This window comes from Taurulus bubalis (assembly GCF_910589615.1).
Source record: "Taurulus bubalis genome assembly, chromosome: 7".
NCBI lineage: Eukaryota > Metazoa > Chordata > Actinopteri > Perciformes > Cottidae > Taurulus > Taurulus bubalis.
Window position 1 is genome coordinate 12,469,113 of NC_136595.1, and position 12,333 is coordinate 12,481,445.

The following is a 12,333-nucleotide window of genomic DNA, read 5'->3' on the forward strand; positions in this document are numbered from 1 at the left end:
TGATATCACTAGACCACAAAAGCCCTTTGTTGTGTTGATTGAAATGTTATGTGCAGTCGTATACATACCACATCTGCGCATGCAATCTCACACATTTTTGGTGTGACTCTTTCTTGCTGTGGTCCAAAAGAAGCTCAGATACCCGAGCAATAAGCACTCAAACCGCTAAATGTCTTTGAAGTTCTACACCGCAGTCTTCAGTCGTTACTTAAGAGTGCACAGTGTTAGGGCCATTTTACTCACAATTAAATTAAATTAAGAAGAAATGTATTCTTCAAAACGTTTTTTCAAAATCACAACCTCCGGCATGAAGGAATTGTTATGTCCAACCCTTTAAGTGAGACTGAAACCTCAATCATTATTAGCAAATGAACTGCAGTCTCTATTTACATGTTGAATATGCTTGAATTGACCGCAGCCCTGGTTTTGATCAGACCTTTGGCAGCTATCGAACTGCTGCTTTGCATCCCTCAACTCTTATAATCGCCATTTTCTTAAATTTCCTCAACCACTCAAGTAACAGTGGGCCAGGGACACTGCAAATATGTGTTCACGTAAATTATAGAGGAAAACAGTAATTCTTGGACCAACACAGAAGCCTGCTGACATTTATTTAGCAGGAAGTTTAAGGTTTTAATCCCCCACACCCAACACACACGAGGACACACCCGTATCCTATCTAATGGTTTGCAGGAACCTTGTTCAGTGTTATCTCTAAACTCCGGTTAGCGGCATCTCTCCAGGGATGACTGAGTATGCAGGGAGAGGAGGGGAAGGAAGGTTTTGATTAGGAGTCCTCAGTAGCGGGCATAGACCATGTCCGGGACCCCTGGGCCTGACAAGGAGCAGGGATAACAGAGGTGAAGCCCTGAAACCTGTGAGCAGCCCGCTACTCCCTCCCTCAGATCTTTATTTGAAAAATAATCCAGTCTAAGGCATTATTCATTCATGCTATCTCTGTTCTCTGTAACAGTTAAATCAAAACATACTCCAGAGAAGATGATAGTTCCCTCTAATGAGCAGGGGGGTAGGTCACAATATGGGAGAACCGGAGATGCTAAATTGCAACCATTCTTTTCCTGTGCCGGTATTAGTCTGTCAAAGTGCTCTGTGTGTGCAGACACACATGCAGAGACAAAGTATGTGTCAAAATCCAGAAGTGAGTGGAGTAAAATGAAACAAGGTGTGTAGTTATAGAGGAGAAGGTGAGTTGGGTTAATAATACTGTAAGGCTCTGGAATTAATAATTGTATAAAGGTGTGTGTGTGTGTGTGTGTGTGTGTGTGTTTGTGTGTGTGTTTGTGTGTGTGTGTGTGTGTGTGTGTGTGTGTGTGTATGTGTAGTTTGTCTGCAGACACTATTGTTCACAACAAAGAAACCTTATTCTCCTTTCTTTACATTCCCTCTTTCTTTTCCTTCATTGATCTGTCTCGTCGTACATGTGATGCTTGGATGGAAATTAAATGAAGTTCGCTGAGTTAAACATTTGGATATGGTTTTAATATGGCGGGTGTTTCGTCTAGTTATTATAAAACAGTTGGCCTACTTGTGATCATCTGATACGGTCCAAATGAATCATTTTCAGATAATCTAGGGCCATAAATTCATCTCCATTTAATTCCCATAACTTTGGTCTGTGTTTGAGTCAAATGAGAATGTGTGTCGTTGAAGACAGGCCTATGTTTATATCCTTGGGTCACAGGTAACAGAACAGTAGTACAACCCAATGACGCGGCACTGTTTCAATATTATTCAACAAACTAGATACGAGGTGGCAAAATGTACAATGATCCTTTATTGACAGTACATTCAAAAACGTGTAGTTTTATGACTGTAAATGATGAAGTAGATGCTTTACAATTATTGCAGAAGCTGAGCCTGGAAAGGAATAGTCTTGGAAATATCATGGGCGTAATAAAGTTCATGTATAAGGCCATGCTGAATTCACTATTCATGTTCCCAGATTTTTTTTATTGGAGAATATTTTCGTCCTTGTAAATACTGGACCTCGTAAATCATGTGTTCCAGAGGCGGCCCAAACAAAGTGGCTGCTCAGTGCCACTCAGCCAGCAGCAGACTGAGAAGCTTTCACTCAGTTACTTCATTCATTTCAGGCATTTAAAGATACATTCTCATATTTTGTTATAGTGTCAGTAGCATATCCTCAAATCCATCTTATACTAAAGTTAAACAAATATTTTTCACACTTTATTGTACATATGTATCATGCCTTTTGCAGTCACTTTATCGGGTTGTATTCCTTTTTTTCTTTGAGTCATTTAGTTGTCTTAATCTTTAGTTAATCATTAATATGAATAGTTGCAGATGCTACATTTACTTTTACATTTAACCAGAAAGAAAGTGATTACAAATGAATTATTGACCTGAGACACAGTAGTTGACAAAAAAATCTCACAATAACATTAATTCAGTTGCTGTTCTGAAGCTTTTAACTGTATCACAAGACATTCTCTGCAAATGGAGTTTTCCCAGTTGGAATTGTAGATTTCCATATTTCCATTTTTTCCCAGGACTTTTCCTCCATCTTGGCTCTGAAGTCAAGATTGAAAGTTCCTTCTTGACTTTGGAAACAGGACAGTACTTGACAAAGTCACCCGATTAGTATCTGTTCTGCAGCTTTGGGAAAAAAATAATCTTTCTTGTGGCCCCAAAAGGCTCTTGAGGTCCTGAGCACTTCCATGTCACGTCTCTTGCCTGCCGCTGCAACAGTTCCTGCTGTGAACACAGGGGGGCGACACGTGGCTAACCAGAGCCATGTGGCTCCTGTGGGCACTGGAAGTCATTCCAGTGAAGTTTGCAGGAAGGATTGCGCTCAGTTGAAGTGAGAGGCAGAGGAGGGGAAAGTGTGCTGGGCTCCAGCGAGGAGGACAGAGACAGAAACCAGGGGAGACGGAGACAACTTTTCATCCAGACTCACATTTTTTTTACAGGGGTTTAGTGCGCTTTGAATAAGCGGGCTGAAAACAAGAGCACAATTTATCAAGGCACTTTTTGAGTCGTGCATTATTTTTTGGGGGAAATTAAGTCTTGAGTGAACAGCGGACGAAGGTTTTAACACAGAGCCGGAGGAATGTATGCAACCCGGGCAGCGTCGAGCCAGCGTCTCTGGAGATGTCCAGCCTGCGCGCTGTGGATCGCCCTGCTGCTCCTCAGTGTCCTGGACCTGAGCGCGTCTGGTGAGTCTCAACACACTTTTTTTTTCTTTCTCCTCCTTCGCTCGGTAATCATTCCCGTCTTTCCCTCTGCTTCCCTGCTGGCCTCACTTAATCTGCGGTTCATCACAAGCACGCGTGAATTCAACGATGCAATATATCAACCGTGCCAAACTTTTAGTGGCGACTGTTTTGCATGTGCCTGTTTTTTGTGTGTGCATTATATTGACTTTATCGCACTTTAAACGCAGTTTAAGTCATCCGTCATTGTGTTCACGTCGGGTCGTATATTTTAAGGGAACTCTATTTGTCTTTCGCTGCTGAAATAATCTCATACATGTCCTCAAACTGTTTTATATAGCAGAGCTGTTTGCCATCATTCAGCCGCCCCTCTCATGTAAATGATCGTTGGTTTTTAGATTATCGTCCTATTGTCATTGAGAAGGGTCTGCACGGGGAAAGACTCCTCTCTATTGTCAGACAATAGGGGGTCTTAACTAGTCAGCTGGAGAGCTATTGTGCCACAATCCACCCCGTCAGTGCTTTAGGTCGATTTAAGGATAAGAGATGCATAACGTGTTAAGGGAAAACAATTATTAAGCATTTAGGTTTGATTGACTGCTGTTTCAGGCATTAGGGTGCATGGGCAGTGTTTCGAAACATAGGCAACTGTACTTCAATGTGTCTTTGAAAACACTAAAATACATAATTGTATGTGTCTGTCCCATGGGATTGAAAGCAAATAGTTAAATAATAATAATGTCTCCACTGCCTTTTACTGTGAGTGGTATTTACATCTTAGAGACAGGATGATGGCCTGATGGTATATGTAACTGGCTTTTGGTTGACTAATTTAAGTATGATTGAATTCTGTTCTAATTGTTTATGAAGCCGATTGTGGGAAGCACTTTAATATTTTCTGTTCTCTGGCTTTCGAGTGTATTGCGAGTATAAAACAATCCTCCCCTCCCTGATGGGGAGTGATGAATTATCTCCGGATGGTTTTTTGGGGGGGTTGTTTGGATTATCTCTGTCCTCCTTAAATGCCTTTGGCTTTTATTTACAATGGAGGTATATATAATATGCTACTTTGGGAGTAAAGCTTTCTGCTATGGCCCTTCTCTTGCCATCCTTTCCTCTCTATATCTTTTTTCCTCTCTTTCTTGCTCTGAGGCAGTAAGGAATGTTAATCCACATTACTTAACTGGATGAGTTAGCGATAACCTCCTCCAATGCAGTTTCACGATCGAATGGTGGCCCCTACTTTATATGTGAAAATGACTCAAAATCTACTCTGAAAATTACATTTCATATGCTAATACTGTTTTTCATGAAGCAAAACTGATTCACTTTTGCTCTCCCTCCCACTGCTTGAAACCAGAAAACTAGTGAAAAGCTTCAACCGCTGTCTCTCCAAGGTCATCTACAGCTGCACTGGGCAATGATTATGATACTGACTTTTTCTGTACATCTAAATAATTGTAGCTCCACACATGTTGTAGCCTTAATGGGTGTGGACAAGAAAACAATGACCATTGACTGCTTTGTTCTTCCATTGCATCCACAAACGTGACTTTCTATTTACCGCCAAGGAAAAGGCTCCAGGATATGTTAGTACATGATAACACTGGGAGACTTGTCTCTCCCTGGGCATGCTGTAATGGTATTGGTCGGAAAGGAGCAAAGCAACAGTTTGGTTCCACTGGACTTTTTGTGAAGAGAAGGGTGCAGTGCCATGTGATCAGTGCGTATACAAAAAGTCTGTATTGTAGAAGCAACTTAGCAAACATTACAAGGAGGAAACAGAAGGGTTGGCTGTCTGTCTTTATTTGCTGCTGTCTGTTATACTGGTCAGTCTACCAGCTTCCAGTCAGAGGTCAGAGGTCACTGGTCTGTCTCTGTGGTTCAAATGTCAGCATTTCCAGGAACAATTGAGACTTCCCCTGGTCACAGGAAGGGAATTTGTTGACATGGAATTTGTTGACATGACTTGACAAAGGATGTATAAACCAACAATATATTCATGTTATAGTTTTTGAGAAACCATATGTACTCTCAGCTGCTTGACATACCTGAAACTTACATCAACTGGCTCACAAAATGTAATCCAAATCACATCCATGCACTGCCATTCATTATCTTCGAAAAGTGCAACACTCTTTCTACATTTACATTTTTATTCTGATTTAATGTCAGTGATCATGTCGAGGCCGGACAATGTGAGTTTATGTGAACTTTAACCGGCCCTCAGATTCTTCCCTGGCCTGACCAGAAACAGCTTAAGCATCACTATCAACCCTGTAGGCGTTGTTCTAAACAACGCAGAACGTAGAACAGATCAGGAGATTTCATTCTTGTTCATTCATACTGCTTCACTTGCAAATCACACCCGTCCTCCTCTGAAAATCTTTCCCATGCATTTGCGCACAATAGGAAAAACTTAAAAACCCACATGAATGTTGATATTTTTTTAAATTTCCAGCATGAATCTATTCGTGCCAACTGGATTTATTCTTAATCATATAATCTGAAATTGAACCCAGGCTTTGCGGCATGGAAATCAGATTTCTTCCGAAAGCCGGGGACAATCGGATTACCGCAGTACAAGTAAAAGCACCTTTTGTTTAAACATAAAATAGGTGCAGCATTTTTTTTCAAAATACTCACTATCATTATATCTGACCGCCCCTGACCCTTTAGCTCCAAAGTAATAATCTGTGCCATGTTCATAAAAATAAATTGACGGCAATGTTTTACTACTATATAAACTGTGTATATGTTTCTGAACATGGGACATTCACCTCTAAACATAAAAGGTCCTGTGCAGGGCAGCGGCTATGTGAAATCTGTTTACAGTTGCATTTAGCCTTTTAATAACACTCAGGGAGGCCATAAATCATGTTGGCTGGAACTGCCTCAGTGCCGTTTTCAACGGGACACACTGTTGACACTAAAGGCACTTCACCCCTGGAAAAAACATCCTTGGTCCTGCAGACTGAGTGTATAGGAGCTTGTCCTACTCCTGCTACTGGGGTGTCTATCTGTACTGTCATATTTCTTCTGGTATTTTCCTCGACTCATATTTATGGTTTTACAGTTTACAAGCATCCTTGTAAAATGAATGTAAATCAGCCACTCCCTGTCGTGATTTATAGTCTGCACAGTGCTTTTCATCATTGCAATATTGCTGTAATTTCTCTTATAAATGTTGAGTTTATCAATACTTTATCCAGATGCTCTGGGACATGCTGGGCCCCATCGTGGTCTGAGTGGTACGTCTCTTTCAGATAGATGATTATTCTGTCTAAAACTCAACTCCCACTCTGCACAGTGCACACTACATTAACTCAGGCATCAAGTGGTGCGCATCCCTAAAAGCTTTTGGCAGACACAGAAGAATGTGGCAGGAACTCTATGTGTGAAACAGATGTATGGTCTTTTTTTGGCCAGTTCAACTCCATTTTGAGCGTGTGAAATGGGCGAAGTCGTGGACATTAACTTAATCAGGACATAGCCATAAATCATGCGCTCGGACTCTGTTTTATGTCACTGATTTAAAACATTGGTGTGTAAACTGAGTCGTGCACTGGCAATTACCTCCTTCCCACTCGTTATTAAGCACATGTGTTTGCCAAGGCTCCGTGTGCCTCAGTGTTGCCATAGGGCAAACTGTGTGGAGAATATTGTGCGCTAATTGTTTAACTGACGTACAGCCAGCGGGTGATTTGCTTTAAGTGATATAAAAAGCATCAGGATATCAAATTACTTGTTCAGTGCTTTTTTTGTGTGTAGATTTTCTCATCACTGTCTCATTGTGGTTGTTGTTTCCTAAGCAGGACTACCTCATTGATTAGTTTTACAAGATATGAAGTTTCCATATGATGTGTGATGCCAGTGACTGGTACAGTTTTTTCCCATTGAGCGGCCGGTTGGAATGTCCTGATAACATGACGTCAAGACTTGGTTGACAGAGGAATTTTGGAAGGAGCCTGATTTAGGTTTTCCATTTTTGTCTCTGTCTGCTCTCTGCAAAGCCAGCAAAATCCTTTCTGTGAATGATAAGAATTGTAAATGTCCCGCATTTGAGTAACTTTGGCAGAAAAAAGTTCTTATTTCCACAACTCGTACTCTGTGGAGCGTGCTTGTTTTTTTGTGGTAAGAGTCCCTCTGAGAGGCAGGATTCAATCAAAGGCTAAACACAGTTCACTTAGATCTTCTTTGGAGGCGTTTGATAAAGTTTCTGCCACTACAACCTGTAGCCAAGCGTGAAACCCTTTTTCCTGCAATTTACTGTCTGCACAGGAGGTCAGTGTGTCGGAGAGAGAAAAAACCTCTGCAGGGTTCAAGGAAATGCAGCGCCGTATTAACAAAAGGAACAGAAAACATTGGAACGGGTTTTAGCGCTGCAGTGGAGAAGCTAGTGTGTCGAGGACAGTGTGGCACCTCAATGATTTTAACAGAGGTGGAGTTAGGGAATACGCTGCAGAAAGGTAGCATTAAGGGTTGTCAAAAGTACATTAATAGACTAAAATATATATTTGCCCCTTTTCTGTATGTCAGACTACACATTATATAGCTTTCTATAGCTTCTATTCAATACTTTTTTATGTTGATGTCTATCGACTGCTGTCTGGAAGACAAATTACACCCGCCACGTAAAAATATGTCCTCTGCTGTACTTTGCACACGCAATACAATGAGTCCTTTACTGCACTTGTAAGGCAAGCTGTAAGTGCGAGAGTGTGCTGATGACAAAGTGACACTTTAATGAGTCTAATGGAATAAGCCACACATACTGCATATCAATTTCCCATATGGACTCTGCAAGGTTTAATGTTGAGGACTGTGGGGAATTGCCCTGGCTTAAAGAGCTCTAAATTTCATTGAGACCACTCTTCATTGCAGTTTTATCAAATTACTACTGCGCTAGCGTCCTCCGAGTGAGCTTAGTCTGGGATTAATATGTGGAGATCATGCTGCATTTAATTTAATAGGGGGTAGGATGAAACATGGCTTTTTAAACTCCCCTATATGTGTCAGAGTAAATCTTTTTAAACCTTGTTTGCATTGCATTAAGGACTTCAGAAACCCCCACTGCAAGCAGACGGGCAGATCTCCGTCCAGCCACAATTAGGTCTTTGTACAACACCATGCTCCTTCCAAGGTATTGAATCAAAAAACTTTCTCGGCCTCTGCGCCAAAGATATTATAACTAATTTTCCTCCCCAAAAAGTAGCTTTCCAATGGATAATATTTAACTTTATCAGCTTTATCCCCAAACTGTGTGTTGTTGTCACATTTCTAAGGAAGTCAGCTTTTTACTGGATGGTCATTTTTTACACAACATCTCCAAAGTAAGAACAAAGACATTAACTGTTGCCTGCACCTATTCTCCTGTACACTTTATAAATAACTTTAACGTCAATTAAAGGTCAGAAACACTAATCAAGTATGCGCCGTTCGTAGATTCAGATAATCGTGGTTCTTTAGAAAAGTTGTTTCTAAAATCCTTCCGTAAAGCACGTTTTCAGTACACAGACCTTCTGTCTCCCTGCAAGAGGATGAGAGAATAGTCAACCCCTCCGTCACCCCACCACCATCAGCATGACTTCAAAACTCCTTGGCACTCCTCTTATCTAACTGCCATGAGACAAATGTTGGCTTTCTCTCCTCGCTCACTCTCTTTCTAACTGTCTTGGCTTGGCCTTGGTATTCTGCCTTACACACACACACACACACACACACACACACACACACAGACACACACACTTTGTCCCCTTCCCGCTCTGTCTGTACAGTTCATTCTGGCCGTCGTGTGGCTCCTCCACTTGGCCCTTCTTGCCTGGCTGACTGACATGCTGCTCTTGGCTCCACTGTGTGTGTTTACTCAACAATAACTGGGAGCGGGGTGGCTCCACACCAGCCTAACGACTCACACAGACCTTTGGTAAGCAGTTTGCATCTTCGATTTAAGCAAAAGACTTCTTTTGTGATGTCGGCTGGTGCAGAAACACTTAAGTTCATTCAGTTATGTGCTGATTATGAGACGGATGTTTAGTCATAACTTGGCTTCCTCACTATCAGTCTTGATGTGTCGTTATGGCTCCACGTCGACTCTTTTGTCCATGTGGTACTGTGGTTACGCTGCGAAACCATTGGACCATCACCTCCACTGGGACATTTGTATAAACTTATCACTCTGCAGTTATTAATCCAACATCATCACATGCATTTCTTTCACAGCTGTGTGCTTCCAACATGATTCTTTGGAGCTCTATCATTCAAATCCTTCTTTTCTTTGTTTTTTCTGTCTTTCTTTGTTTTTTCATGCCTCTAACGTACACACAGAAATAATGAAAATAGCACATTTCTCTTGTAGTGCTGTGTAACGTGGAAAATACTTTGAATACAAACTTCAGTCTGCTTGTGGAATTATTAAACCAGAGATGTTTGGACTGCAGGAAATTGAATTTTACGGGGCATCTAATGATTTGTGTTCAGTTTGAATGAACTGAGCCCTGGTGTGTGTGTGTGTGTGTGTGTGTGTGTGTGTGTGTGTGTGTGTGTGTTTATATAGTGTTGGATTTGCTTTTCAAGACTCAGGATGGATTTGTGGTTCACCCTCTCATTTAGTCATTCGGAAGTTTTTATATTTGTGGAACATACAGAGAGAAGTGTGTTTGGCCGTTTTTGGTCTTTTATTGCTTTGGAATTACAATTGGTAGCAATAGAAACTATAATCCAGTTGTAGCCTGACATTGAGGAATTCTGTCTTTTGAAGATTAATTCATGTTTTAGTTCAAAGCTGCCAGTTTAACAAGTTTACTTTGGCCACCAAATGTATTTGGGGATCTTCTGAAGTAATAACAACAAGGGCCTTTTTCCCCTTCATCTTTTTTTAGTGAAAGATTCAATGTTGAGATGCTTCATGAGCACTTTTTGAACCTCCACACTGACCTATCATTTGATTTGATCTTATTTGATGAGATCCAAATATGTGTTCTAATGTACTGTATGTAGATGATGATGCTGTTTGATACTTCAGTGATCCAGCTGAGGGATATCTGTCTTTAACACTCAGTCAATCTATCTGTGTAAGTTTACATTTTTCTTCCCATTTAATTTCTCCATATATTTATTTACAATATCCTCAAAGCAAGAAAACCCCAAAGTTTTGCTTGTTATTCTTGCGTTAAGTGGTACTCCATAATAACCATAATTTTTTTTAAATAAGGGTATGATTTAATTTACAATTTGTTTCACTACATTATGCTTGTAAAGCTGACTAGGTGGTTACAACATGAACAAAAACAACTATAAGGGTATACAGGAATTTAAAGAAAACAAAAGCGGGAAAAAATGTGTATGTGAAAAACCTGTGTAGACAAAAGGCCAAAAATGGAAGGAACACAATGCATTTTGGGATTAAGTTGGTTTAGCGTTGACATGGTCTCAAACAGTGTCTTGAAATGCATCTGCATGAGTGGGGACATTGCCTTAGCGTGTTTGTTTAACCAAAGGATTTGTCGCATTGTTCTCTAAGCAAGCTCCCTATTAACCAGCAGCTCGTCTTTACCCGGCCACTTCATTCACACACAAAAGACTTACGAGGGTCGGCCGTGGACTGGTGGCTCCGTCCTGTTGTCCAGGGGCTCTCCCACTTTCACACAAGGCAGATAAGTACTGCCTTTAATCCTTTTGACAGAACTAGTCAGCGTAGAAGCAACTCTGCTGTAATTTGCCAGGCTGCCCGTTGAAAACAATGTCTATTTGAACGTCCAGCATGGTTGTAAATTGTGACTATAATGTTCAGGTAGAACAACTTTGACAGGAACCAGCAACCATAAATACAATAGTGACTTAGCACAAATAGAAAAGGCACAGAAGACCATGAGAAATTTGACTTAAATGGAAATTCCCTTTTCTATCCATTCTAATCCTGGTGACCACAGTAACCAAGGAATCTGGAGTTAGAGGTCTCACTGGCTGTAATTCTGAAGTACCGTGAGTTCAATGCCCCACTAGCAAACCACTGCTGGCTAAAGATCTGCCTAATGCAGCACCAACTGGGAAATCAATGTCCCTGAGTCGCATTAGACGTGGTCGCAGAGTGTGTCTTTAATCAGCCTCTGTGATAGGAAAAAGTTTCAATGATGAGGTCAGTCTCTTGGTGAAAGTTGGTACTAACGCAATTTGCATTTCTCAAAATTCTAGTTTAAGATGTATTTTAAAAATAATTGTGTTTTTTGTTTGATAGCTAACACTGATATAAGAGTCTTGACTCCCCGCGTTTCTCCCAAAGCTTTCTTCACAGTCTTGGGGAACATCCGTGACTCTACCCACACAGTCACTGCTAGCCTCTTAAATTCATTTTGGCCTGATGGCCTCACCATACGGCAGCTTCTTTAAGAGGCAAAGTTATTGACTTCTGTACAGTTTAGCTCTCCAGATTGTGGGTCTGTTTTAAAAGGAAATAAGTGAGTGAAAAGAACAGCAGGAAGGAAGAAAGCAGTCCTACGTTTTGCACTACTGACTGTCAGATGCGTTACCCAGAAGGTCGTAGAATCACTCAGGGACTCCTGTGTTTGATGTCGGAGCGACTGCTGGTTTCTGTGGTGAAATGGGCAGGAATGGTAATAAAATGGGATAGTTATAGGGCAGGAATCTGTCTTTGAGTGACTGTATCTTCTTCATCAGCCTCTTGTTCACTCAGAGACTTTAGCTCATGTAGGGGAACTCTTTATTTAACCCGGGGCAGGCAGAAAGGAATCTTGTCAACTGGGACGCTCCCGTCCAGGAATTCATACATTTATCCTGTGGGATGCAGAATGCCACTCCTGCCCTCCGCAGAATAAGAATTTAAAAAAATGATCATGAGTGTTTAGGGGAAAATTGAATTTCCCCGTTAAAGCAGCTCCCCTGTTTTTCATATTTCCACTTTAAACAGTTATTTAATTTCCCGATGGGTGTTTATCAAAGCTGACACAGACTTGGGAGCAAGTCAAGTTTAAGTTGACTTACTAGTGTGGTTGTGTCCTGCATGCCAACAGTCCTCTCACACTTCACTCTTGTTTCCCTGTCTCTCTACATATCTGTCTTCGCCCTGCTCCCCTCCTTCTCTCAGAAAGCATTGATTTCAGCAGGCCAGGAAATGAAACAG

At 41.1% G+C, this 12,333-nt stretch overlaps 1 protein-coding gene across 1 annotated transcript in view; it reads left to right on the plus strand.

Annotated features, from left to right (window-relative positions):
- Positions 1 to 3,091: 3,091 nt before the first annotated feature.
- Positions 3,092 to 12,333, plus strand: part of ror1 (receptor tyrosine kinase-like orphan receptor 1) — a gene marked incomplete at both ends in the record, with an annotated part of 106,385 nt that continues 97,143 nt past the window's right edge. The window contains one exon of the mRNA XM_079221279.1: positions 3,092 to 3,197. Within this exon, the coding sequence (XP_079077405.1) occupies positions 3,092 to 3,197 (106 nt within the window). The remainder of the gene's footprint in view (positions 3,198 to 12,333) is intronic.